Source organism: Erpetoichthys calabaricus, chromosome 5, assembly GCF_900747795.2.
Source record: "Erpetoichthys calabaricus chromosome 5, fErpCal1.3, whole genome shotgun sequence".
In the NCBI taxonomy this organism is placed as follows: Eukaryota; Metazoa; Chordata; class Cladistia; order Polypteriformes; family Polypteridae; genus Erpetoichthys; species Erpetoichthys calabaricus.
Window position 1 is genome coordinate 244,557,145 of NC_041398.2, and position 26,468 is coordinate 244,583,612.

The window sequence follows — 26,468 nt, forward strand, 5'->3', positions numbered from 1 at the left end:
GTGACTTTTTCACAAGAATCCCATCTCGTGGTCTTTCTTCATTTTCATAACACGCTGTCTCCGTCCTTGAGTCTGCACAGAATGAGCCTGATTGGGGTGTGTGTGGCAGGATTGATGCCCTCAAATGGCGTGTGCCCACTCTGACAACAATACACCGTGGCAGTCTTAACTCCACTGAATAAGATGGTTATTTTCTGTACTCTACGCGGTTCACCAACTGAATTCACGTTCCGGGACCCAGTCGAGACACACCTTGAAGGAAGTTCTACCCAGGACTACGTGGACTGCCATGTTGTCTACGGCGGGCTCCTGCCTTGTGTCCAGTTCTACCAGGATAGGCTTTGCTGTCCCACCATCTTCTTGCGGAGGAAAGGTTTTGAGAGATGAATGACTTGGCGGTGTGCTGAGCTGCTCTATCGTTATGATGGCATCTGAAGGCACATGAGCTGGTGGGATGAGTTTATTCATTGTTTACACAACGTCACAATGGTTTAGTCACACGTCTCCACTAACATGGATTAACTACGGTTGACCACCGAGGAGAGGGTGGTCGTTTGCTACCATTTGATTATATTTACTTCTTTGGCTACTATTCAAAGATTGAAGGCGATTCCCCAAGTAGTCGAGGAATGGAGAAGTGAGACGTTGAGGGTTTTCACTTCCCGGGAGGTGTGATCACGTTATACTCGGCCTGGACCAACACAAAGCTGTTTTCTCTGACCTTCCGTACCTGGACCAGCTCTCCGCTTTCTTGTACGTGAATGATGCCATTGTTCTGCTCGGTGAAGGACACCTCGGTTCGCTTGCGGCAGTACTGAGCGCGGAGGTACCGGAGACCTGCCGCCATCGCCATGCCCAGACCTGCCGAGCAGCCCAGCAGGATCCCCAGCTCAACCGCACCGAGATGAGAGCCCCTCGCCAAGTTGCCTCCTTCCTTGCTGGATGTTCCATCCTCATGGGTGGGCCTGCTCTCCGCTCCTAGGGATTTGTTTCTGTCCCTCCCTGCTTTCTGCTCTCTGGGCTCGCCCTTCTCTGTCTGTTGAAGAAAGTCGGCCGAAGCCTTCAGCGTCACGAGGACGGACTGCTTCAGCGCTGGAGATGGATTGTCCGCCATGGTGGCCTGGTGCTGGTGGAGTTGGGAAGTCACCACACTGCTTGTCTCCACTTGAGGCCAGCTAGTCGGTAACAGGAAGGTCTCACTCCAAGATCGTGAAACATCGGTCACATCTTTTGAACTTCTAGCCTTAAAATACAACACAAAATGGACATTATTTAGTGAAGTACACATTGAAGAGAGAATCACAAGGGACGTCTGCAGCTCAAATCTGATTTCACTCGTATGTGATGGAGATCCAATTGTTTTATAGACATGTGAATGGAAAAAAATACCACATAGGGGCTGCATGGTGACCTATCATCCAAAATCAGTATAAACCAAAATAAACAGAAGCAGGCTTTTGGCCCACACAGGCTTTAAGGTCAAAAACGGGAGAAGGGAACAACGGAAACTACAGGCCCACAATAAATAACATACTGTATATATTGTTATTTAATAATAAAACATTACTTATTCAAAAATGTCGACATCAAGAAGCAAGAACTAGGAAGGATCAAAATGGTAAACCAAAAAGGCAAACCTAAAAATAAGAAGACCCATTCTGTATTACAAGGTATGTGATTTACATGGACTCTGAGTCACATGAAGGCTCCACGGAGACCCGCCATCCAAAATCAGCAAAAAACAAAAAATAAACGGAAGCAGGCGTCCGGCCCACACAGGCCCAGTACATGGAGAAAAGGGCTTTAATGCCAAAAACTGGGAGAGGGGAATCATGGGAACCTCTGACCCACAATAACATACAGTATATATTGTTCTTTAATAGTAAAAGATTATGTATTCAAAAATGTCAACGTCAAGAAGCAAGAACAAGGAAGGATCAAAATAGTAAACCAAAAAGGCAACCCTAAAATCAAGCAGACCCATTCCGTGTTATGAGTTATTTTCTTTTATTTTTCCTTCTTCTTTCTCTATAGCTTTTGCGTACATGATTTACATGGATTCTGGGATTCTGAGCCACATGGAGGCTCCACAGAGACCCGCCATCCAAAATCAGCATAAACCACAAAAAAAAAAATGGAAGAAGGCGTCCGGCCCACACAGGCCCAGTACATGGAGTAAAGGGCTTTAATGCCAAAAACTGGGAGAGGGGAATCATGGAACCCTCTGGCCCACAATAACAAATATATTGTTCTTTAATAGTAAAACATTACTTATTCAAAAATGTCAACCTCAAGAACCAAGAACTAGGAAGGATTAAAATGGTAAACCAAAAAAGGCAAACCTAAAAACGAGAAGACCCATTCTGTACTACATGGTACGAGGGCAATCCCAAAAGTAAGGTCTCCTATTTTTTTAGAAATACAAACAACCGTTTATTTTCTATAATGTTTACATCATTTTAAAGGTTAAAGACTTATTTGTTTTTCTACATAATCGCCATTTTCGTCGATGCATTTTTGTAGACGCTGTGGTAGTTTTAGAATGCCCGTGTCATACCAGCTCGCCGCCATGTCCTTCAGGAAGCATTGAACCTCATCTTTCACTTCTTCGTTGGAGCAGAATTGCCTTCCGGACAAATGTTCTTTCAACTTAGGGAACAGATGGTAGTCACTGGGTGCCAAGTCCGGACTATAGGGTGGGTGGGTGATGAAGTTCCAACCGCCGATCTTTACACATGTTTTCCTCAACCTTCGCGACTGTCTCGTCAGAAATTGACGGTCTCCTGCACGAACTTTGCACTTGGCGGTAGCGTTCAACGGGAGCTCCATTTTCAAGGGCTGCCAAGCCAAGATTGAGCATCCCAGCGAAGCCGCACATGCTTGTTTGGGAGTGGAGGAAGCACCAATCACAACAGTGTGGCCAACAGCCATACGAACAGTTTCTCTACATCCCCACCACTTTGGAGGCCTTACTTTTGGGATTGCCCTCATACATGATTTACTTGGATTCTGGGATTCTGAGTTACATGGAGGCTCCACGGAGACCCACCATCCAAAATCAGCATAAACCAAAAAAAACGGAAGCCGGCGTTTGGCCCACACAGGCCCAGTACATGGAGTAAAGGGCTTTAATGCCAAAAACTGGGAGAAGGGAACCATGGGAACCTCTGGCCCATAAAAACAAATGAAATGTTTTTAGATTTGTTAAGCAAAAATTTTAAAGTCAACAAACAAGAACAAAGAGGGTTCAAAAAGACAACAAATTCAATTTGTAATCCGATATTCAAAATCAAAAAAATCAAATATTCATTCAACAAAAAATAGAAAAGAAAGTCAACTGAACATAAACCGCAGTCAAAGCCTCCACACTAAAGCTGAGATTTTGACCTGCAGCCCCACAAGTTGCAGCATCAAGTGGGCCTGCCTCCCATGGGCTCAACACACAAAGGACAAGCAATGCAACAAGTAATAACTAAATGGATGTATAAAATAAATATATGAACCTAATTATAGAAAGCACAGTCTTGACTGCTTATCATGTTGGCTCAGTGTCCCAGGGTTCAGTGGTCTCGATGGGGCCTCACCAGAAAACAAAGTGACCCAGTGTGAGATGTCGATGGCCACCGCCTGCCAGATTTAACTGAGTCCGGAGAATGGAGGGTGAAAGGAAGATTTCTAGCAGATGGTTTGTGTGGGCAATTGGATGAGCCAATCCACTGGTCAATGAAGGATGAACTTCTGTCTGTCCACCCATATTCACCTGCTTCCTTTATTACAGGTGACTGGGAAAAGAGAAGTAACAGGCCTGAAGTAGAAACCATCGCTTGGTGGAACATCAGTCCATCACAAGTACAACCACCTAACCAGAGTCTGGTTACTGAAGGCCGTCCATCTTTGGGACATGTGAAGGTATGGGTTTATACAGGCACCTGGACTGGCCATCAAACCTAGGTCATGGAGCTGTTATGACGTAAAATCGTCAAATCCATATCAGGGGAACAAATGGCTCAAGGACAACTTACATCCTCCAGACGGACCAATGGTTCTGTCTCCAGGAAGTGGGACAAAATCCCACAAGGAGGACATGCAAACACCACAGAGAAAAGGACCTTGCAGGGAATCTGAACCCATGAAACAGGACCCATGAGGAGGCAAGAATGACCAGGCATGGGATTTGAACCAACAATAATGGACCTGTGAAGAAGCAGCAGTAATAACAAAGAAAACAAATCCACTGAATCCAGTTCAGAGTCATAGATAGCAGTGGGTCCCATCTCAGTATAGCAATGGGCGCAAGGCGGGCGCCAACCTTACCAGTCCATTGCAGGACTTACACAAGCATGGTGAAAACAGGCAAACGCAACACACACAATGACTAGGCATGGAATTGGATCCCACAACACCAGGCCTAGTGGCACTAGCCCCTGTGCCACCATGCCAGACATAACATAAGGCTTCATCCTTAAATCAATGTACTCCAATCCATGGTTATGGAGCCCATCTCAGGGCCTCTTCTTCAATTAGCAGATCACACTCTTCCATAAAACTGACTGGCTTGAAGCTGCAAGGTTATTAATTTGCCAAAGCTGCTTACTATAGTATGGAATCATGTTAGGGCTGCCATCTGCAACAGGGCGTACTCACTAGCACGGTACCGACACACATCCTTTACATGTTCTAGAACTCTGAGATGACCAGTGTGGTGTTCTGGACCGGCCCATCGAATGGGCAAGCTGATTAAAAAGACAGGCTCAGTTATGGGACATCTCCCGGACTCGCTGGAGGTAGTGGTGGAGCAGAGAATGAAGGAAAAAAACTGAAGCAGTTGTACTTAATTGGACTGCAATTCCCAGCAACCTCAGAAGTACAATCCCATTGTGCAGCGTTGGATGTCACCATAGGAGGGGGTTTACTGGGAAAAATAACACACTGAATTTAAAAGCTGGCCATAAGAAGTTGGCCGATCGCAATCATCTGCTGTCTTCTTGTTGCAACAATTCACCTACACAATTGGAAGACAAATACTCTCAGCTTCCAGTTTCCCTTGATTTATCATCTTGTCGTCCGCCCGCGTGTGATTTCGTCTTGGTTGGGAAATGTCTTCATCTGAGGAACGCTCCCAATCCCCACAAAACAAAACTTTTCCTAACTTTCAGGAGGCTGTTCAAATGGGACCTCAGTTCATCTTCCACCATCATCTGCATTCTGTTTGCTCTGCGATGGACTGGCGTCCTGTCCAGGGTTTGTTCCTGCCCTGCGCCCCATGCTCGCTGGGGTAGGCTCCACCCCCATGACCCTGGCCTGGATTAAGCAAGTTAGAAAATGGCAAAGTACCACCCATCTAAACACCAGGGCATGGGCAGAAGCCACAGATGCCACACATGTTATGAACCTTGCAGTGCAAACCACTGTGCCACCACAGCTTTGTCCTCCAAGCCTTTCACTTTCTGCCATTTTCTATTCTTTTGACAGAGAGGAAGAAGCAACAAAAAAAAAAACAAACAGGAAAGAGCCTCTTACTTGTGCATCTTCTCGGCAGCCGTGGCACCGCTCCAGTTCTCCGGCCGTGCTCTTGCCTCCTGCCCTGCAAGATACCATCAGGGAGCAATAAATGTTAAGAGTATGAGGAAGGTGAGCCGTGTCTGAAATGGAGGCCATCTATTACATTGCGATTCACAGCCAGCCCCTCGAGGACGGCCGACCGTCAGCCGCCACATTAGCTGGAGCTACGGCGAGGCGGCGGAGCCCACGTCCATCAGCACAGACCCACTCGGCGAGCAGTAAATCAGGAAGTCATGAGGCCTCCTAGCTAAATGGCACACAGGAAAGCAAAAGCAATTTGTACCCTCTGTCCCGTTTGGCAAGCTCTTGGATTTACACCCAGCATGGAGCCCTCGGCTGTGGCTGCTCGTCCATTTTGGAATCGGGGGAGGAGCTTGGGTGTCCATGATGTCAAAGGTGTCTTTTCACCAATCCTCCTCCCCATTGAGGAAACAATTAAGTCTCCACGTGATGGAAATCACTAAGGGGGGACCACCCCATTGATAAAATAATCGAGTGGAAAATGCCGCAGCAACCACTGTTGAAAGGATGATCAACTCTCTGTCACTCAGGGGCCTGGGGGGGGGTCTTAATCGGAAAACACATGGGGTCCACAAAGATGGGGGGGGGGGAATTCGGTTGTCGTTTCATTTTAGGTGGGCTAATATTTTCATCTGCTGAGTGGTTGCTCTCTACAGGACCACCTCCACGGGTGCAAGGTGGGATTAGTCGTCATGGTCCAAGTGTTGTGGGATTCTTGGGTGGAATGCGGGGGTGTCTGGGAGTAGCAAGGGAGGGAAGTGATGAGCGCAATATGTCACTCGCTAGCATCCTTGTCATCGAGATCACCGCCTTTACTTCTTCGTTCCTCTCAAAAAATCCAGTTTGTGCCACATTGTCATCCTTCCTCCTCTTCTTCTTCTTCCTTTCTCTTTGTTTTTCTCTCACTCACTGTCAGGGTTGTCAGATACTACAGTCAAACCCCATAAGCCAAGTTCCCCCCATTTTGAGACTTTTCCCCCCAATCTGGAAAAAAAAATTCTCGCATTTATCAATTACTTATTGATTAATTATTTATCAATTACAATTATCAATTACAAATTTACATGTTTGCTAAACGCTGTTTCAGAAAATGGAACAATGTTCCGATGTAAAGAAAAGGCTTGTCACCTGCACATGTAAATTAATAGAGAGATGGAAGGAATTACTAAAGAAAAGAGTGACGGGGAACAGCCAGCTTGGGTTCAGACAAGGAAGGCCGTGTTTTACTAACAGGCTGGAATTCCATGAGGGAGCAACCAAAGAATACGACTTATGAGAATATTTACTGTAACTGGACTTTCAGAAAGCATTTGATAAGGTGCCACATGAGAGGGTGGGCATCAAACTAAAAGAAGTGCCAGGTCAGGGAGATGTTTTTAGATGGGTGCAGAATTGGCTCAGACACAGCAAGCAGAGGGTGACGGGGTGAGGACCCTCATCAGAATTGGGTGACGTTAAGAGTGGTGACCAGCAGGGGGCAGTGCTGGGGCCACTGCTGCTATTTTTACTTTTTCGTATCCGAAGTATAGGAGAAGTATCATCCAAAGATTTGATGTCGAGATTTTAACAAATCTCAATGTTTTAGACCTCCCTGACTTTCTCGTTTATGAAGTACAGTGGACCCTTGACTTACGAAACTCAATTCGTTCGCGAGGGCTGGTTGTAACTCAAGTTGGTTGTAAGTCAAGACTATTTTTCCCATAAGAAATAATGGAAATACCCATAATGCGTTCCGAACCTCCCAGTGCAACACTTACTTAACCTTTTCATAATAAAAAAGGGTTGTATAATGTACATAATTTACCAAAACACCAATAATTTTTCTAATGTACTAACCAAAAAGTAATAAAAAGTGCCTAGCCTACCAGAAACAACAATTTCATACTGTACTCACCATTTAATTTGACATCTTTGGGCTGCAGGAAGGGAGGAGGAGGAGAATGAAATGGAAGGTGGTTATTGTTTAGAAGGAGCTTCCTTATACAAATCTGTTCTTTGTAAAATTGTCAAGATGGTGGATTTCGACATGCTGGAGATCGGTCACACGAACACCACTCTCATATTTCTGCACAATTTCCTTCTTTGTTTCGATTGTGATCGCTTTCTTTACCTTTGTTACCTTCTTCTTCCTTCCTTAGCAATTATCGGTCTTGCTTGCCATGGTCTTAGTGAATTATATATATAGATAAATCACTGCACTGACTGAAATTACGTCCAGAAACATACGTATCTGGGGTCCGACTAACGCTTACGAACGCTCTCGGCTGTTTGTTTACAATCGCGCAAGCGGATACACGTCACCGCATTCAGGTCGTAACGCAAGATGTTGGTCGTAAATCAAAATAAAAATTTTGGTTGTAAATCAAGTTGTTCGCATGTCAGGCCGGTCGTATATCAAGGGTCGACTGTACAGGGCTAAGTATTGTAATCGTCCAAAGATTCAGTGTCGAGATTTTGATGAATCTCGATGTCTTAGACCTCCCTGAGTCTGAAAATACCATTTTTGGAATTATGTGCGTGTGTCTGTAAACGCGAAAACTTGCGTATGCCTTCATTTAGGTCAACCAAATTTTGCATACAAGTATTGGGTACAAAACGTAGATTTCTATCAACTTTTCAGCTATTTCCGCTAACCGGAAGAGGTACTTTACCTTTTATTTATGCAGCTGCAGAGTCTGATTTATTCATCTTTACTTTTATAATAATTGTTCAATGTATTATTAATTTGATTTGTTGATGATGGTTCTTTAATGTACATAATATAAAAATAGAATGATTGTCTTGCGGTTTACTCCTTAAATATCCATTCCCATATCTGAGTATACGAGAAAGTTGAGGGAAGGAGACCACTCCCGATTTTTAATAAATTGAAATGATTTGGATAGGAATATAAATAACAAGCTGGGAGAACTGGCAGATAATTGAGAATCCATTGAATCGTCACAGGCAGACTTGGGCAGATTTGTGGACAATGAAATGTAATGTCAGTAAATGTAAAGAATTACACAATGGAAGTAAAAATGTGAGGTTTGAATACACAATGGTCGGTCGGAAAATCAAAAGTCCACCTTACGAGAAGGATTTAGGAGTCGTAGAGGACTCTAAGCTATCGACTTCTAGACAAGCCATTAAGAAGGCTAACAGAATGTCAGGTTATATAGCTCCTTGATGTGTGGAGTACAAGTCACAGGAGGTTCTGCTCAAGCTTTATAACACACTGGTGAGGCCTCATCTGGAGTACGGTGGGCAGTTTTGGTCTCCATAAGGACATAACAGCACAAGAGAAGGTCCAGAGAAGAGCAACTAGGCTGATTCAGGGCTACAGGGGATGAGTTATGAAGAAAGATGAAAAGAGCTGAGTCCTTTAAGCAGAAGAAGATTAAGAGCAGACCTGAGTGAAGTGTTTAACGTGATGAAGGGAATTAGTCCAGTGGATCGAGACGGTGACTTTAAAATGAGTTCATCAAGAACATGGGGACACAGTTGGAAACTTGTGAAGGGTGAATTTGGCACAAACATTAGGAAGTTTCCCTTCACACAGAGAACCACAGACACTTGGAATAAGCGACCAGGTAGTGTGGTAGACAGCAGGACTTTAGGAACTTTCAGAACTCCACTTGATGTTTTTTTGGAAGAAAAAAGTGGACAGGACTGGTGAGCTTTGTTGGGCTGAATGGTCTGTTCTCATCTCGAGTGTTCTAATGTCTGCCAAATAAAGAAATGTAAATGTCACAGCGGCGATCCCTAAACCCAGCGGTACAGAAGACTTTCCACGCTTGGTTAGCTTGTGGGATACTGAAGGCGGGTGACAGGTACCGGCACACGAAGCGGATTGTGGCGATGGCAGCTGGGGAAGCCAGTTTGGGACGAGTTCAGTGAAGCCACGGAAAATGATGTTCAGAATGGCAAAGTGTCAGATGACTTAGGAGGGTAAGCAGGTGCTTCGTCCGTGCTGTTTAGAGCAAGGATGGTGTGCCTCTGACCTCATCTGGGGAAATAGTCAGGCCGTGGAAGGAGGGCCTCCTAAATCCTACTTCCAATGCCTTCCTTTAAGAGTCAGGGGACTCTAAAGAGGGCTCACTCATCACTGGAGCTGAGGTGACGGGGTCTCAGGGGTGACTGATACTTGTCCTCGACTCTGGAGGGCTCTGGATGTTGCCTTGGCTGACACACTTGAGGTGTGGAGTCTCAACCCAGTTTGAAGTGTTTGAGGATCTCACATTTTTGATTCAAAGCCCCTTTAGCCCCCAATAATTCATCATTTTTTTGACAGCCCTTCAGCCCTGGACATACCTTGTTTGCATGAAGTGGTCAAGTGGCTCAGTCAGGCTCTGCTTCTGTTGTGTTGCTGCAGCCCTGAGCTTCTCCTCATTGTTTTCCTGGGTGTCTTCTTCAAACAGTGAGGCTTCATTGTGACCCGCGTCTGAAATGGCCTCCGTGGTTCTCGTCAGCGAGGAATTGGCAGTCCAATCTGGCAGAAAAACAAAAATGAACACATTACAGTAGTCCGTATCTGAGACCAAAGGCCAGATCACTTTGGAGCTTGTTCCCTGCAGGCAGGCACTCCGTCCAGTGGGTCACACTGCTGGATCTACAAACGCTGCATGAGCTTTGTGGTGTGCAGGTATCAATCAACCCAAACCCAAACTAAAGTTCAGGTCATTTGCTTATTTTAGAAGCCCACCGTTCTCTCATCAATCCATTTTTAGCTGGCCCAGTCCAAGGTAAATCAAGGCTTATTGGTCGAGCGAGGTCGAGATTGAGGAGGTTCGTCATCTGATTAAAATGAATTCAAACAGAGCAGAAGTGCAGCCCACCATACCTACAACGTCACTCTCAACATGTTCACTGAAGGGCGTCATCCCTGACCGGCCCATTTCAAGGCTTTTGTCACGTATACCAATAAAATGCACTGCATTTTGCATTTTAACAGATGGCGCATATAACTGACACCATAATCTTAAAGAGGAAAATATAAATAGAAAGAAACAATAAGGAAAAGCTGATAGAGAAGTTCTGATCAAACTGGAGACCACTGCCAATCACACAGGGGGAAGCAGTGGGTGGTCTGATCACAAGGGTCTCTTAATAGACTATATGGTATAGAATTGTCATAGCTCTTCAGGGACTTGCAATCTTTACTAATCTCTGCTTTCTTTTCCTGTTCTTCTTGTCCCACCACCACCACCTGATCCAAATCCTCTGCAGCTCCCCCATTATGCTGCAGTGAAGGCGACTGCCCCGACTGTCCACAAAACCCACTCAGATGAAGTCTGGAAACGACGAGGAATGATTTAAGCACATTTATGTTAGGTAGAATGCTCAGTGGGTGCTGGGTGGTCTTTTGCCCCTTGAACCCCTGCACATTCCTTTCTCCATCCTAACTCAAGTTTTATTTTTTTTTTGTAGTTGTTTTTTTCTGCCCTCCTGATCATCGTACTCATCCATCGAGACCTACAATATAATATTAAATATAAGGACACTACTCTTCAATTACCGTATATACTCGTGTATAAATCGGGTCTTGAAACCTGAAAAATCGATCATAAAATCAGACACCGACTTATACGCCCGTTCAAAAATACGACACTTCATTTTTTTTTTGTTTTTTTTTTTTACATCTTCTTGCCTCCTCCAATCTTGCACATCACTTTCTCAGACATATCGACTTTTGTTGCAGCAGCGCAGTTACCGATTTCTTTCGCCACTTCAACAACTTTTCATTTCAAACCAGCTTCATATTTTCTTCTGATCGAACGCTCCATCGTAGATAAGCGATGCTCTTATGATAAAGGTGTTATGAGGGTGTGAGATACAAAAAACACAAAACAGTGCAAGTGTCGCTTCAGAATAGTTTGGGTATTACCGTGTGGTCACGTGGCACAATACATAGAAAATAAAAAGGCCGTGTGCTCCGTGGTGAGTCTCTCAGGTGGGCGTTAGCATATCGTAATCTCTACGAGTTTTCCTCATTTGACATATATGACCGACATTATAAAATACCGGAAATTATACGATTAAATCAAGTCCCGACTTATCCTCGGGAGAACTTAAACGCAAGTATATACGGTATAGGTATATATAATATATACATACTCTCCTGGCTGTGTGGTCAGTCCAGAATTCCCATGAGACCCTGAGCCAGTCAGTCAAGGTGACACAGCTCCAAATGTAGGAATATGGGTGCAGTTGTATTCGTGCTCTGGTCACATTTAGGTGGTGTTGGCTAAATTAATGTGCGAGGGTAAGTCAAGCATTATCCGTACTTTTGTGATCATTTTATTTGGGTGGGCTGTAGAGTTGCCCACATGCACGTGTGGAAAGATGGCGTGTCTGTGGTCACAGCGGCCAAGTTTCGACCTTCATCAGTCAGTTCCTCTTGTCGTTTGCCCCACAGAAGAGCAGTGATCAGTGATCCGTTTTTTTTTTTTTTTTATGGGATGAAGGTGGGCCAAGCATTGAAGTCCTCGCTTGCAGAGTCCTGGTGTGGACTCACTCAATATTGTCGTCGGCATTGGACACGGACGGCCATCCTGCTCATTCTTCATGCTTTGACACCCATCTGACCATTTTGGAACTTCTCGTTCCATGCTCCGCCGTGGTCAAACACTGTCTCCATATTGAGCAGAAAGCCTTCTGTGGACTTCAGGCCCTGGTAGACCTTCAGCCCTTAAAAAGTGGATCGCTGCTCATTATTCTTCTTCGTTGCAAACAGAGGGTGGAGTGGCCGTGTTTACTCCTACAAAACAACAAGAAGAACGGAGTGATCAGGGTCAAGTCTTGACCATGATGACCACGCCAGGCTTCCACAGGAGTCTGGAGAAAGCTGTACAGCCAACTCAAACAGAATGATCACAGAAGTGCGGCTAACGATTGGCTTCTCCTCGTACACACACAGTGGCACGTTCTCTAATTTGAATTCACATGTAATAAATGTGCGTGTTTGGGACTCCCCATCCAGCTGTGGGCTCCTTTTCCCAGATTTTTAGCATTTCTTAAACAGAACGTTCTCCCCGCTGCCATGGTGTAGTGCCCCTCTCTGTTTTTGCCCCTCAGGTCATGTGCTGTACCTCCAGATGTAGAGAACTGCCCGTTCTGGAGCGCCGCTGGTGTCGTTCCCTTTGGCGTCACGTCACGAACCACAGTCGAGTTGATTCTGGCCCAGTAAATGAAGTAGGACTGCACAATGGAGACGCTGCAGGGGAGAGAGGGTGGAGTGAGTTAGAAATACATGAGAGCCATGGCGCCACCCACTGGGGGTCCTCCATACCAATATGTCTAACATAACAGAAACACAGCTTGGCACATCTGATGTTTGGAAATTATTCATTATTTTGTATATTTATGTGGAATATGAGATTTTAACCCAATGAAAACCTGAATATAAAGTGTGCTTTATTGTATCTTCTTCCATTAAAATTTATTTATGATTTATTGCTACAGAAGCCACCATTTTAGCCATTTGTTATGACCATCTCCATGGCCATCCTCCCAGAATTCCCTGGGGTGCACTCATCCGGGTGAAGGGTTAAAGGTCATGCCCTGCACTTGTAGGGTATCCGAGTTTGATCAATTACACCAGCGTTTCTCAACCTTTAAGTATTTGCAACCCGAGTTTTCATAACAGTTTTAATCGAGCCCCCCTAACGTTTTTTTGAAACCCTAATAAAATTTATTCCTATATTTTTTTGCTGCCGATACACCTCTACAAGTTTAAAATTTTCTTGCAAATAGCGAAATTACGCCACATATGGTAACATTCGCACCCCCTTTTTTGTTACTTCCCACAGTTTGAGAATCGCTGAATTACACTAAGATCACGACTCCGTGACATTCTGGCTAACAAATCTTTTGCTCTCATTTTTTGACTCTGAATATTTGATTGCGTTGTTAGCTTTGATGGTGGCTCTGAGGCTGGGGATCTGCACTGACAATCGGAAGGTTGCCGGTTCGAATCCCGTAAAATACCAAAGGGACTCTGCTCTGTTGGGCCCTTGAGCGAGGCCCTTAACCTGCAATTGCTAAGCGCTTTGAGTAGTGAGAAAAGCGCTATATAAATGCAAAGAATTATTAATATTATTAAAGATCCGTTGTGAGACTGCGTCCCGTAAGGATTATTGTGAGAAGACAAAAGGCAATGAGGGATGTAAACGTGAACCAGAAATCATACTTGGCGTCAGGCTAAAGTCAGAAAACCAGGAAATCAAAGAGAAAATGCAGGCAACCAAACCAAAAGGGACAAAAATCAAGGAAACAAAGTCAAAAAGGCGAGAAAGGGTTCAAGCACCGCAAAAACGAGCTGAACACCCGATCTGCTTAGAAATCAAGAAATTAACTACTGCTGGGAAAGTTGATCGTTATTTTTATTCTTTTATCCAACCGAGCGATGTTTATAATTGGAATCGCAGCCGCTTACCGGAAGTCTATGGGGTCAGAAGTGTGATGATCACAGTCACATGACCAAGTAGTGTGGTGGACAGTAAGACTTTAGGGACTTCCAAAACTCGACTTGACGTTATTTTAGAAGAAATAAGTGGATAGGACTGGTGAGCTTTGTTGGGCTGAAGGCCTGTTCTCGTCTACAGTTTTCTAATGTTCTAATAACCCGCAACTCTCGATCACAATACAAATCACTCCTCAGTCACATGATGCACCGATCACGTCACACACATAACTTTTCTCCACCGTTTCCTTCCTTGATTTTTGATGCACGTCCCAGGCAAAATTGGGTTAACTTTTCGTCTTTCTGGTTCTGACACTTGACCGGAAATTTTTGTCTTAGTGGTGTCTCCTGATTCCTCCTCTTTGAGCAGTCAGAACAGATGGGGGTCATAAGGGCTTTAAAATATTATGTGACACCTGACCACCTTAGTGTCCAGGTTCAGGACAACCACTGCCTTTTTGTGCGTTGCTATGTATTTAATACATCTACAAAAAGAAAAATGAGAAATGATCATTTACTAAAACTGGATGTCCCCAACGGACAGAGCAGGTGCCTTCCACACAAAGAAGAGGTTCCGCTTGAGTGACTTGTCCGAATGCGTCACTGAGTCCCCCGACTTCTGACACTGAAGAAGTTTGGATTCGGAAGGGAAAACGATGAAGGAGCCAACGATCTGATTATCGGTGACACGACGGCCTTGAATCAAAAATCCCATAAAGTCTCGTGTGCTCCTCACCGTCACTGAAAAACACAAACGGAGAAGTGGTTGTGGTGTTAGTGTTGTGACAGACACACAGAGGGAGATGACTAACATTCAACATGTCACCCCACAAAAAAAAATACGAGAATGGATTAAAGTACCGAACTGCAGGTTTGGAAAAGGAAAACACAAATAAGCTTACCTGCTGTGCTAAACACTCCAGTGTCTCCACTCCCAGCTGATGAAGCCTTGTGGGGAAAACTCTGGAGGAGTCACCTGGACTAGCGTGGCCTTAAACAGACCTGTCTAGGGGCTCTCCTGCTTGGAGAAGTTCATCTGTTCATAATATTAACTCATAATTACCATTAGTTTAATTTAGAAAAAAATTATTGCTTAATTAACACAAAAAGAGGTGAAAATTAAAGGATTTAGTTTGAGGACAGCATCATTCATCCAAAGAAATCTTTGTAAGAAATTATCCTGTCAATAAATACTATTTCAAAAGACTGTCTTCCTACACTTTATCACTTCAGGTTTGACATGCCTCACATCCAGCCCCGCCCCAAACATCCAACCACGTGCCTAACTTTCAGCCCTGCCTTAAATATCAAACTACACGTCTCACATCCAGCTCCACCCCAAACATCCAACCACATGCCTAACATTCAGCCCTGCCTTAAATATCAAACTACACGTCTCACATCCAGCTCCGCCCCAAACATCCAACCACATGCCTAACATTCAGCCCTGCCTTAAATATTCAACCACATGTCTAACATCCAGCCCCACCTCAAAGATCCAAATACATGTCTCACATCCAGCCCCGCCCCAAACATCCAACCACATGCCTAACATTCAGCCCTGCCTTAAATATCCAACCACATGTCTCACATCTAGCTCTGTCCGTAAATATCCAACTACATGCCTAATATCCAGCCCCACCCCAAACATCCAACCCCGCCCCAAACATCCAACCACAAGCCTAACATTGAGCCCTGCCTTAAATATCCAAGCACACGCCTAAAATCTGACCGCATGCCTAACACCCAGCTACGCTCTGTTCAGCCTGGGCTGCGTCGAGATGAGAATAACCACAGAGATATTCTGGTCAAGCCAGGGTTCCTTCTCTCACTCATGCTTTAAGTCCATCTTTTTGTCTTCTTTGTGCACTTTTCATTGTCTTTCACTGTTTTCTATTTGTGTTTATATTGTTGTGTTCATGTATTATGTTTAATTAAGTATTATTTGTTATCTATATTCTATTACAGCTATGTTATATGGGTTGGGGATTGTGGAGGAGAGGTGAAGAAGAGAGTGCAGGCAGGGTGGAGTGGGTGGAGGAGAGTGTCAGGAGTGATTTGTGACAGATGGGGATCAGCAAAAGTGAAAGGGAAGGTCTACAGGACGGTGGTGAGACCAGCTGTGTTATATGAGCTAGAGACGGTGGCACTGACCAGAAAGCAGGAGACAGAGCTGGAGGTGGCAGAGTTACAGATGTTAAGATTTGCATTGGGTGGGCTGAGGATGGACAGGATTAGAAATGAGGACATCAGAGGGTCAGCTCAAGTTGGACGGTTGGGAGACAAAGTCAGAGAGGTGAGACTACATTGCTTTGGATATGTGCAGAGGAGAGATGATGAGTATATTAGGAGAAGGATGCTAAGGACAGAGCTGCCAGGAAAGAGGAGAAGAGAAAGGCCTAAGAGAAGGTTTATGGATGTGGTGAAGGTGATGGGTGTGACAGAGCAAGATGATAAGGACAGAAAGATATGGAAGAAGATGATCCGCTGTGGCAACCCATAACGGGAGCAGCTGAAAGAAGAAGATGAAGATCTGCAGTTGACTTCAAGTGTGGACTTTGCATGCAGAAGCTGTCATTGTGAACTCTCAATATGAGGTCCAAGGAGATATCCATGCAAGTAAAAACAGGCAGAGAAAACTAAAAAACCCATCAGAGAGATAACAGGAACACCAGAAGTGGTCAAATCAACCATTTGGTAGATTCTTAAAGAGAAGGAACACACTGGCTGAGCTCAGCAACACCAGAAGGCCTGGACAACCACAGAAGACAACTGTGCTGGACGATCACAGAATTCTGTCCTTAGTGAAGAAGACCAAACCAAGACCACACTCTGGGAGGTTGACCTGTCAGTGGCAAAGTCTACAATCAAGAGAAGACTTCATGAAAATAAAGACAGAGGGCTTACCACAAAGTGCAAACCACTGGTACATCTCAAGCATAGGAAGGACAGAGTAGACTTTGCCAAAAAACATTTTTAAAAGCCTGTCCAGTTCTGGAACTGTTTTCTTTGGACAAATAAAACTAAGATCAGTATGTACCAGAATGATGGAAAGAGAAGAGGATGGAGAAGAGAAGAAATGACTCCTGATGCGATGAACAGCATGTCATCTGTGACACATGGTGGAGGCCGTGTTATCACCTGATCATGCATGGCTGCCAATGGACGTCAGTCACTGGTGTTTATTGATGATGTGACTGCTGACAGAAGTCGCAGGATGACTTGTGAAGTGCAGAGGGCACTATACTGTCTGATCTGAGTCAGACGGACAGGACGACACTTCACAGTGCAGAGGGACAATGAGCCAAAACATACTGGGACAGCAAACCAAGGGCTTTACAAAGCAAAGAAGTGGAGTCTTCATAAAGGCCGAGTCAATCAACTGACCTCAACCCAACTGGACACGCAGCTCACTTACTGAAGCCAAACCTGAAGGCTGAAAGTCCAATGAACAAGCGGCACCTGAAGGCAGCGGGCAGTAAAGGCCTGGCAACGCTGCAATCGGAGATGGCCGTGGGTTCAGACTTCAGGCAGTCATTGGCTGGAAAGGACTTTCAACCAAATATTGACAATGATTGTTACATGTCTGATTATGTTAGTGTGTCCAAATACTTTTGAGCCCCTGAAAATAGGGGGACCAGGCATAAAAATGGCTGCCATTCCTAAACAGCTCATACAATATTTGTGTTAAACCCTTTGAATTAAAACTGCAAGTCTACACTTCAATCACTTTGTCTTGATGGCTTTATTTGAAATCCATTGTGGTGGCGTACAGAGCCACATTTATGAAAATGGTGTCCCTGTCCAAATTAGAACATCAGAACACTCTAAACGAGAACAGGCCATTCAGCCCAACAAAGCTCGCCAGTCCTGTCCACTTATTTCTTCCAAATAAACATCAAGTCGAGTTTTGAAAGTCCCTAAAGTCTTACTGTCTACCACACTACTTGGTCGCTTATTTCAAGTGTCTGTCGTTCTTTGTGTAAAGAAACACTTGCTAATGTTTGTGTGAAATTTACACTTAAGTGTCCAACTCTGTTCTTGATGAACTCAGTTTAAAGTCACCATCTCGATCCACTGGACTAATCCTTTCATTATGTTAAACACTCCACTCAGGTCTCCTCTTAATCTCCTTTTTCTTAAACTCTAAAGGCTCAGCCCTTTTATTCTTTCCTGATAACTCATCCCCTGTAGCCCTGAATCAGCCGAGTCACTCTTCTCTGGACTTTCTCCAGTGCTGTTATGTCCTTTTTGGAGACCAAATCTGCACACAGGACTCCAGATGAGGCCTCACCAGTGTGTTATAAAACTTGAGCAGAACCTCCTGTGACTTGTACTCCACACATCAAGGCGCTATATAACCTGACAGTCTGTTAGCCTTCTTAATGGCTTGTTGGGAAGTCAATAGCTTAGAGTCCACTACGACTCCTAAATCCTTCTCTTAAGGTGTACTCTCGATTTTCTGACCACCCATTGTGTATTCAAACCCCACATTTTTACTTCCTATGTGTAATTCTTTACATTTACTGACATTAAATTTTATCTGCCACAAATCTGCCCAAGCCTGTCTGCTATCCAAGTCCTTCTGTAATAATATAACGGATTCCAAATTATCTGCTAATCCTCCTATCTTGGTATCATCTGCAAACTTAACCAGCTTGTTACTTATATTCCTATCTAAATCATTTATAGATATTAAAAATAGCAGCGGCCCCAGCATTGTTTGGTCAATGTCACTGACTTTAAGAGGAAGAAAGATGAAGATGAAGTGTCAGACCCATAGACCAAAAGGTGGTGGAGAAAGGGCGAGTGTAATATTCTCATGAGTGGAAGACTTACGCGATGAGCAACTGCAACGTTTTTGCAGGTCGTCCTTAAGTTTTGATGACCTGTTGCGTCATACTGAGCCCTTCGTTCATCATTCTGGCACTCTCGTCACCAACCTCTCCTTGAAATCCACCATTTTAGGTATGTGGCCACTGTGTCCGCAGTTAGAAAAATTTTCATGTGCAGCACTTGGTAAAAGCCCCACTTACAGATCTTCCAAAGCCTTGTTTATACCTGACACCTCCATTTTGGACGTGAAGGCCCCTGGTGAAAGTAACGTCAGATTTGGAGACATGCAGCACGTGGCAAAAGACCCCACTTGCAGATCTTCCAATGCCTAGTTTGTACTTAACATGTCCACGCTGGGTGTGATGGCCGTGTGGTGAATTGATGGCAGATTTTTAAATTTTTCCTGATAACTCATCCCCTGTAGCCCTGAATCAGCCGAGTTGCTCTTCTCTGGACTTTCTCTAGTGCTGTTATGTGTTAATGGAGACCAAAACTACACCCAGTACTCCAGATGAAGCCTCACCAGTGTGTTATAAAGCTTGAGCAGAACCTCCTGTGACTTGTACTGCACACATCAAGGCGCTATATAACCTGACATTCTGTTAGCCTTCTTAATGGCTTGTTGGGAAGTCGATAGCTTAGAGTCCACTACGACTCCTAAATCCTTCTCATAAGGTGGACTCTCGATTTTCTGACCGCCCATTGTGTACTCAAACCTCACATTTTTACTTCCTGTGTGTAATTCTTTACATTTGCTGACATTAAACATAATCTGCCACAAATCTGCCCAAGCCTGTCTGCTGTCCAAGTCCTTCTGTAATGATATAACGGATTCCAAATTATCTGCTAATCCGTCTATCTTGGTATCATCTGCAAACTTCACCAGCTTGTTCTTTATATTCCTATCTAAATAATTTATATATATTAAAAATAGCAGCAGCCCCAGCACTGCCCCCTGCTGGTCACCACTCTTAGTTTCACCCAATTCTGATGAGGTTCCTCACACCATCACCTTCTGCTTCCTGTGTCTGAGCCAATTCTGCACCCATCTAAAAACATCACCCTGAACTCCCACTTCTTTTAATTTGATGCCCAACCTCTTATGTGGCACCTTATCAAATGCCTTCTGAAAGTCCAGATAAATAATCTCATCTGCTCCACTTTGATCGTATCCTTTTGTTGCCTCCTCATAGAATTCCAGCATGTTAGTAAAACACGACCTCCCTCTTCTGACCCCATGCTGACTGTTCACTGACACTCCTGTTCTTGCCAGGTGTTCCTCAATCTTATGGACCCAACTGTCTGTGTGAATTTGTACATAAACAAGGAAATAAATCAAAACAAAACCACCCACGTGGCACAGACAATTTACTGTGATTTGGTGAAAGCTTCTTACTGAAGAAGACAAGCACTGATCTGCCGCACACAGCTGGGTTTCTTTTAAAAATGGCTGAATCTCACAATTTTGTTCACAACATGACATGTATAAACTATTTAACAATGTGTTGGTAATCACAAGATGTGGATCACTAAGTTTTAAGGCTTCTGTTTGCCAGCTGTATCAAACGTATCTATGAAATTTGACACCCAAATTCTTCTACTGGGTGTCAGTGGTCTTCATATCACAACGATCTGTCGATCTGGATGTGTTAGAAAAGGATGGAGAAGGTGAGTTCAACTTACCAGTCACTGTCTGCCCTGGAAGGTAGGTGGTCCTGTCAGTGCGCAGAGTGATGGAGCTCTTGTGGGGGTGCTGGGGTCCGACCTGAATATGTCTCGGCTTCATATCAATACAGGCAGAGGGGTTTGCGCCATGAGAGAAGCCAGAGGTGCAGGACATGACACTGAAGGCAATGCCAGCCCACATTATGGCCATTGCGGTGGGCTTCATTTGCTGAGATACCTTAGAAAAACACAAAAACATAGTTTGGTCAGCCAGGCAGGCCACATCAGTGCAGTATGTTAGTGATGAGGAGAAGCCCACTAATTCAAATTGTGTGGCTTGTTGTGTAGCAAATGGACCAACACTTCACTCCTTTAGCAAACACCCACACGTTGAGATGCCCACAATTTGGCTGATGGCCTTAAAAGAATACTCCACTCAAAATGAACATCTACCTTAATAAAAGGATAAGTCTCTCTTTCTGCATGTCTGTATGGTTGCTATGTCTCTGTCATTCCAACAGATGGCATATCACAAACATTAATACTGATTTTACAAATCTCATACCAAATGACATATAACAGAGACATAAGTAGTGCATTTGTCATTCCAACATATGGAACATCAGAAACATTTGCAGTAATTCGTTTGTGCTACAAATGTTTGTGATGCACCATCTGTTGGATTGAAAAATGCAATACACTATATTACTACATGCATTACAGGACACATTCCAATAGATGGTGCACAGCAAACATTAACACTGAGGCTTATGTTGATTACTTAGATTTCAACCCATCTTAGATGGATAGTATAGCTAGTCCACCTTAATAAATGGACAAGGCTGTGTATTTGTGTGTCCATCTGCTTGCTGTGTCTCTGTCATTCCAACAGATGGGGCATTACAAACATTTGCAGTAGTAACATGTATTGCATTTGTCATTCCAGCAGATGGTGCTTCACAAACGTCTGTGGTAATGCATTTTATTGCTACAAATGTGCCATCTGTTGGAATGAAAAATGCAATGCATTTTATTACTACATGCATTAGAAAATACATTCCAACAGATGGTAACACTGCAAATTCTAATACTGAATAGGTCCAACAAAGAGTAACTGCTGGACAGATAGAAGTCATTTTATCCAACTTAATTAAAGGAAAAGAGTCTGTGTGTGTGTGTATCTGTGTACCTGTCCCGTTTATATTTAAAATAATACGTGTCCATGATTGACTGACTCACTAGACATTCTTGGTTATCTGCAGCCAACTTAAGGAAATACATTTTCCACTAATTAATCAATGTCATTGCCCCAAAAAATCCTGCTGTACCAAAAAGTTAAATTAACTCATGAAAAAGACATGAGAAACCCAGAACAATGTGTCGCATATAATAGTCAGAAAGTGCCATTTTGGTGTCAGTCTACAGAGGAGGCAAAATATTAAGGATGGTAGCAGGTCTGACTGCAAATCCCCTCTGTAAACTTCTTACGTTAATTATGTTTCATTGACAAAAATATATGCAAAAGAACAACACTACATAAGTGATATCAAAAATAAAAAAATAATAGTTCATTACTAAAAAAGTATTGTTTTAAAAAATTGAAGACATTTACACTGCTCAGTATTTACATCTGTTTCTTATGTATTAAAATGTGCATTTATGTTACATTATCTTACTGTGCGGAAGAATGACAGCATTGTCTGATTTCCTTTGACTTTTTAATTGGCATCTTTTGTATTTTGTTATTGAAAATGATCGCGTTTCCAATGCTCCATTACTCTCCTGCGTTGTTCTGTGTTATATTGTAGCAACGAAACTTAAATTTCCTACAACTCCCAGCACCTCCGCTACTAGTTCACCATTGGGCAGCATCACTGCCGCTGGGGTTGCTGGGAATTAGGCGCTCTCTTTGAAAAGATGCCAAAAAGACGCCGTGGGAATCGCGATCATCTGTATGTTTGTTTCTACGCGTTCACTACTCGCGATTGGATCACAGTTTCATTTTGGATGTATGTGCTTGTCCTGTGCCTGTTTCTTCGTGAGATTTCGTCCAAGCTTGTAAAGGTCTTCGTCCGGCGGACGCTCCCAACTTCCACGGTTCTTCACACAACACCTGGAACACGGTAGGGCAAAACTTTCATAACCGTTCATGGGTTTGATTGATTGGTTATCGTCTATTGCTGAGTGTTTCGTTTGCTTTGTGCAATGTATGTAAATAATTATCGCCGTCAAAGAACTGAGTAGGGCTTTTGCGTACGTGTTTTTGTTTAATAATGTTTTTTTTTCTTCATTAGTTGCTTAATATATACTGTTATCTATTTATTATTTATCGATTTATTGCGCCTCTTTATCTGTGTGTGTGTGTACCGGGTCAAGGCTGGATATCTTCCTGGTTTTCCCGCAATTAAAGAAATAAATCGCCATCTTCGGACATTGAACATCTTAGTATCCTAGCGACCGCTCCAAGTTCACACGTCTGAGTTTAAAATCCGCACTTCAGCTCCCAAGTACTGTATGTCGCTAGTATTCTGTGAATTCCTCTGCTCTATTATATGAACTATCACGATAACTGGTTCAAAGCGCAGCGGCAAGTCAGGTGTTCAACCAGCAGAGGCAGGCACGTGTCATTCGTCAGATCTCTGGATTGGCTCCCTGTAGCAGCACGTGTTACGTTGAAATCCTTGATGCCCGGCTACAGAGTAGTGTATAAGGATCATCAGCTGTGTATATGGAGACACTTGTGCGGTTCTGCGCTCCTGCCCACTCGCTGAGGTCTGCTGTTGAACGGCGGCTGGTTATGCCATCTCTACATGGTACCAAGTCTCAGTCCAGACTCTATCTGTAGCGCCTAACAGGTGGGATGAGCTGAACACCCGACTCTCTCAATGTGTTTAAGAAGTAGGCCTACTTGAAGACCCTTCTTGTTCTCTGAATTTCTGTCTAACTGATGATGGCTTTGATCATTTCTTGTAACGTAGGGAGTGTAACTCGCTTGCATTTGGTTTTCAGCTCTTCATTTGTGATGAACAATTTTGTAACTTTTTGCTGTTACAATGGCCCCCCCCCCCATTGATGTTCACTGAATTATGGTGGTCTCATTTGTAAGTTGCTTTGGCATCTGCTAAGCGGATCAATATAAAGTAAAATTGTGTTTCCCTGCATGATGATTAGTGAGTATACCAAACTTACACTGAAATGTTTGACCTGAAAAATCACAGATGGCCGTTTACAGCACTAAGTGTCATTCAAATGCTGACGACACTGAGCTGAATTTATTAGAAATGAATACAAACCGAAGGCTTGAATGAATAAAGTTAAGCTGCAACCTTTACTGTGCCAGTAGAAAGCATAAAAATGACAAATACACCACAGTTGTACTTGAACTAAAAAAAAAACAATATATAAATAAACAAGCAAGACCTTCCGCCAAAAAACACACACAAAATCTTCTGGCTTTCTGCCTTAGATAACAAAGAGCTGTTGCTGTCAACAGAGGCTTGTAGGCAGGGCCGTCTTGTTGCCCAGGGGCCCCACGTTTTTTCTGATGCCTGTGTATGTTTCTGTTTGGCTATCAAAACGGGGGCCCCAGTGCTCTACTTTGCCCGCTGGGGCCTATGATGCTGTTAAGACGGCCCTTTCTGTAGGTGGCAGTAAGATGAGCGGATTGTGACACAGGTTTATATTTAAAGACCCTGATATTTGGATAGAGGAAAGGAACAGGCCTAATTGGCCTTCACTCCTTCTTTGAAGTCACCAGCATTAAGAATGATTCATCAAAAAGACATCGGCACAGAGGGAATCATTTCTGTTGCTGAGTCAGCCAGGATGATGTCACTCACTTTCCTATTCCGTTTTGAAAGAGTTTGCATTCAAAATATTTCAAGATAAATATATCAGCATTAAATCTAAAGGTACCTGTCCCTGACTGACTGACACACACACACACTGTATGCATATGGCATCGTGAAAAATCCCCTCCATCACCTCCAGGAGGCGCTCTCTCTTAGAGCACTTTTAACTGCAGGCTCATTACAGCATAGTGAGCTAAGAAGTGCCTCTGGGGGTCTTTTCTGCCCACTGCTATCAGGCAATTCAGTGCTTTCACCCAAAGTACTCTGTTTATTTTTATTTTAAAGGTATGTTGAAATATCTGAACAATATTTATCAATTGATTGATTGGCAGTATTACTTGTCCTGTGAGTTTGTAGCCTTGTTTTTACGTTTCTGATACTGTAATCTCTCTCTCTCACTAGATATTTGTACACCATGCGTATGTGTATCTCTATCTATCTTTTAAATATAGACATAGAGATATAGAAAGACACACACACACACACACATACCGGTATATAAATAGATAGATAGGAAAGACACTATATGATTGATAGTAACTCCTATCTACCTATAGCTACAGATCTAGATAGATATACTTGTAGATATAGGTATAGACACATACACACACATATATACCATGCATATTTTATATATAATAGATATATATCTTTATATGCACAGAGATATATAATCAGTTAAGTGATTTTAAAAGAGCGAAACATTTTCATGTGAATAGATAAAACACTATTCATTTTTATATAATGTCAAATTTTTTTTTAACATTTCATTTTGTCATAGAAATTTTATGTTGTCTAAAATGAATTACTTTTATAATCTATGTGTATCTATATTTCATAGTTAGTATATGTATGTGTTCATGCATACACACATGCATATATGAGGTGGGCAAAAGTAAGTTTACAGTTGTCCGTATGGGGGGAAAAAGACCTGCTGGATTGCACTCAAGCGCATTTCAATAATAATAACCATAAGAAGAAGACATAAATCCAAATGAATAACGCAATAATTAATAATAAGATAATCAACCTTGTGTTTCACATATGGCTGTAAACTTACTTTTGCCCGCCCCTGTACACACACACACACACACATTTATTTATATATATATATATATATATATATATATATATATTCACACATACACGCACACAGACAGCAGATAGACCCGTCATATGTACAGATATAATCTTTCTTCAATGATTCATTTTTCACTTGTCCTAAATGACAGACTTTAACGTGCTGTAGTGCGTCTCCTTTTAAAGACCCTATTTCAAGGGTCCCCCATTTTCTTGTCTTCACTCTTCTCGGATTAACCCTCGAAGCTTCAAAGCCAAGCCACTGAACTTTTCAAAACGGCCCCCTTCACTTGTCTCAGTTATGATTTTTTTGGATGCTGACACCCCCCGTAAGCCCTCTATTAATCAAATTGCATGCTCTTACCTTCATGTTCATCTGCCTTTGATTTGGCGTCTGTGGCTGCCACATGTGAAGTGTTTTCAAAATGTGGAGCACATCCTGGAGTCGCCTTGGCCCCGCTCTCTAATAGGATGCGCAGCAGCTGTTGCTGAATACCTCGAGGAACTTTCTGACATCTCATCCTCTTTCTTTAATCGCATTACCCCCTATCCCTGTCCCCTATAACGCAGCTCCCACAGCCGAGTAAATAGCGCTGAAGCCCCTTGTTTCTCTAAAAGATCATCTGGGGACACTTCATCCTGCATCAGCTGGAGGGCCCTATTGTTCTTTCTCATGAGCTGTGAAAGATTTCCTGAACAAAGCCTTTCTGATGCATGGAGTCCACCAGAGTTAGAAATGCACTCGCAAAGCAGCACGTCAAGCCAGCAGATGAATATCAATGTTGCAAGTCCAGGAAAAATCAACAAGTAGGTTGGCTTTTCTGCCTTATTGCCCAGTAACAGGAATCTGAGGGCAGCGGTCATGTCAGCAGCCTATTGACCCCAATAGTCTCGAGTCACCTAAGCAGGACGGCTTCAAAAGCTCAAGAAATGAAAATAAAACAAACAACTGACAGACTCTTGAAATGGAAAGGGGAAAAAAGAACCCAGAAGCCCCTTTACCCCAAGTC

General features: G+C 43.3%; 1 protein-coding gene across 1 annotated transcript; it reads right to left on the reverse strand.

Annotated features, from left to right (window-relative positions):
* Positions 1-215: 215 nt before the first annotated feature.
* LOC114652725 (reelin domain-containing protein 1-like) lies at positions 216-26,468 on the reverse strand. Its single transcript, XM_028803045.2, has 7 exons — positions 25,823-26,468; positions 20,546-20,765; positions 14,545-14,767; positions 12,654-12,778; positions 9,877-10,054; positions 5,521-5,584; positions 216-1,243 (listed from the first exon to the last, which is right to left on the reverse strand). The coding sequence occupies exons 1-7, from the start codon at positions 25,865-25,867 to the stop codon at positions 656-658; spliced, it is 1,443 nt and encodes a 480-aa protein (XP_028658878.2). The 5' UTR covers positions 25,868-26,468; the 3' UTR covers positions 216-655.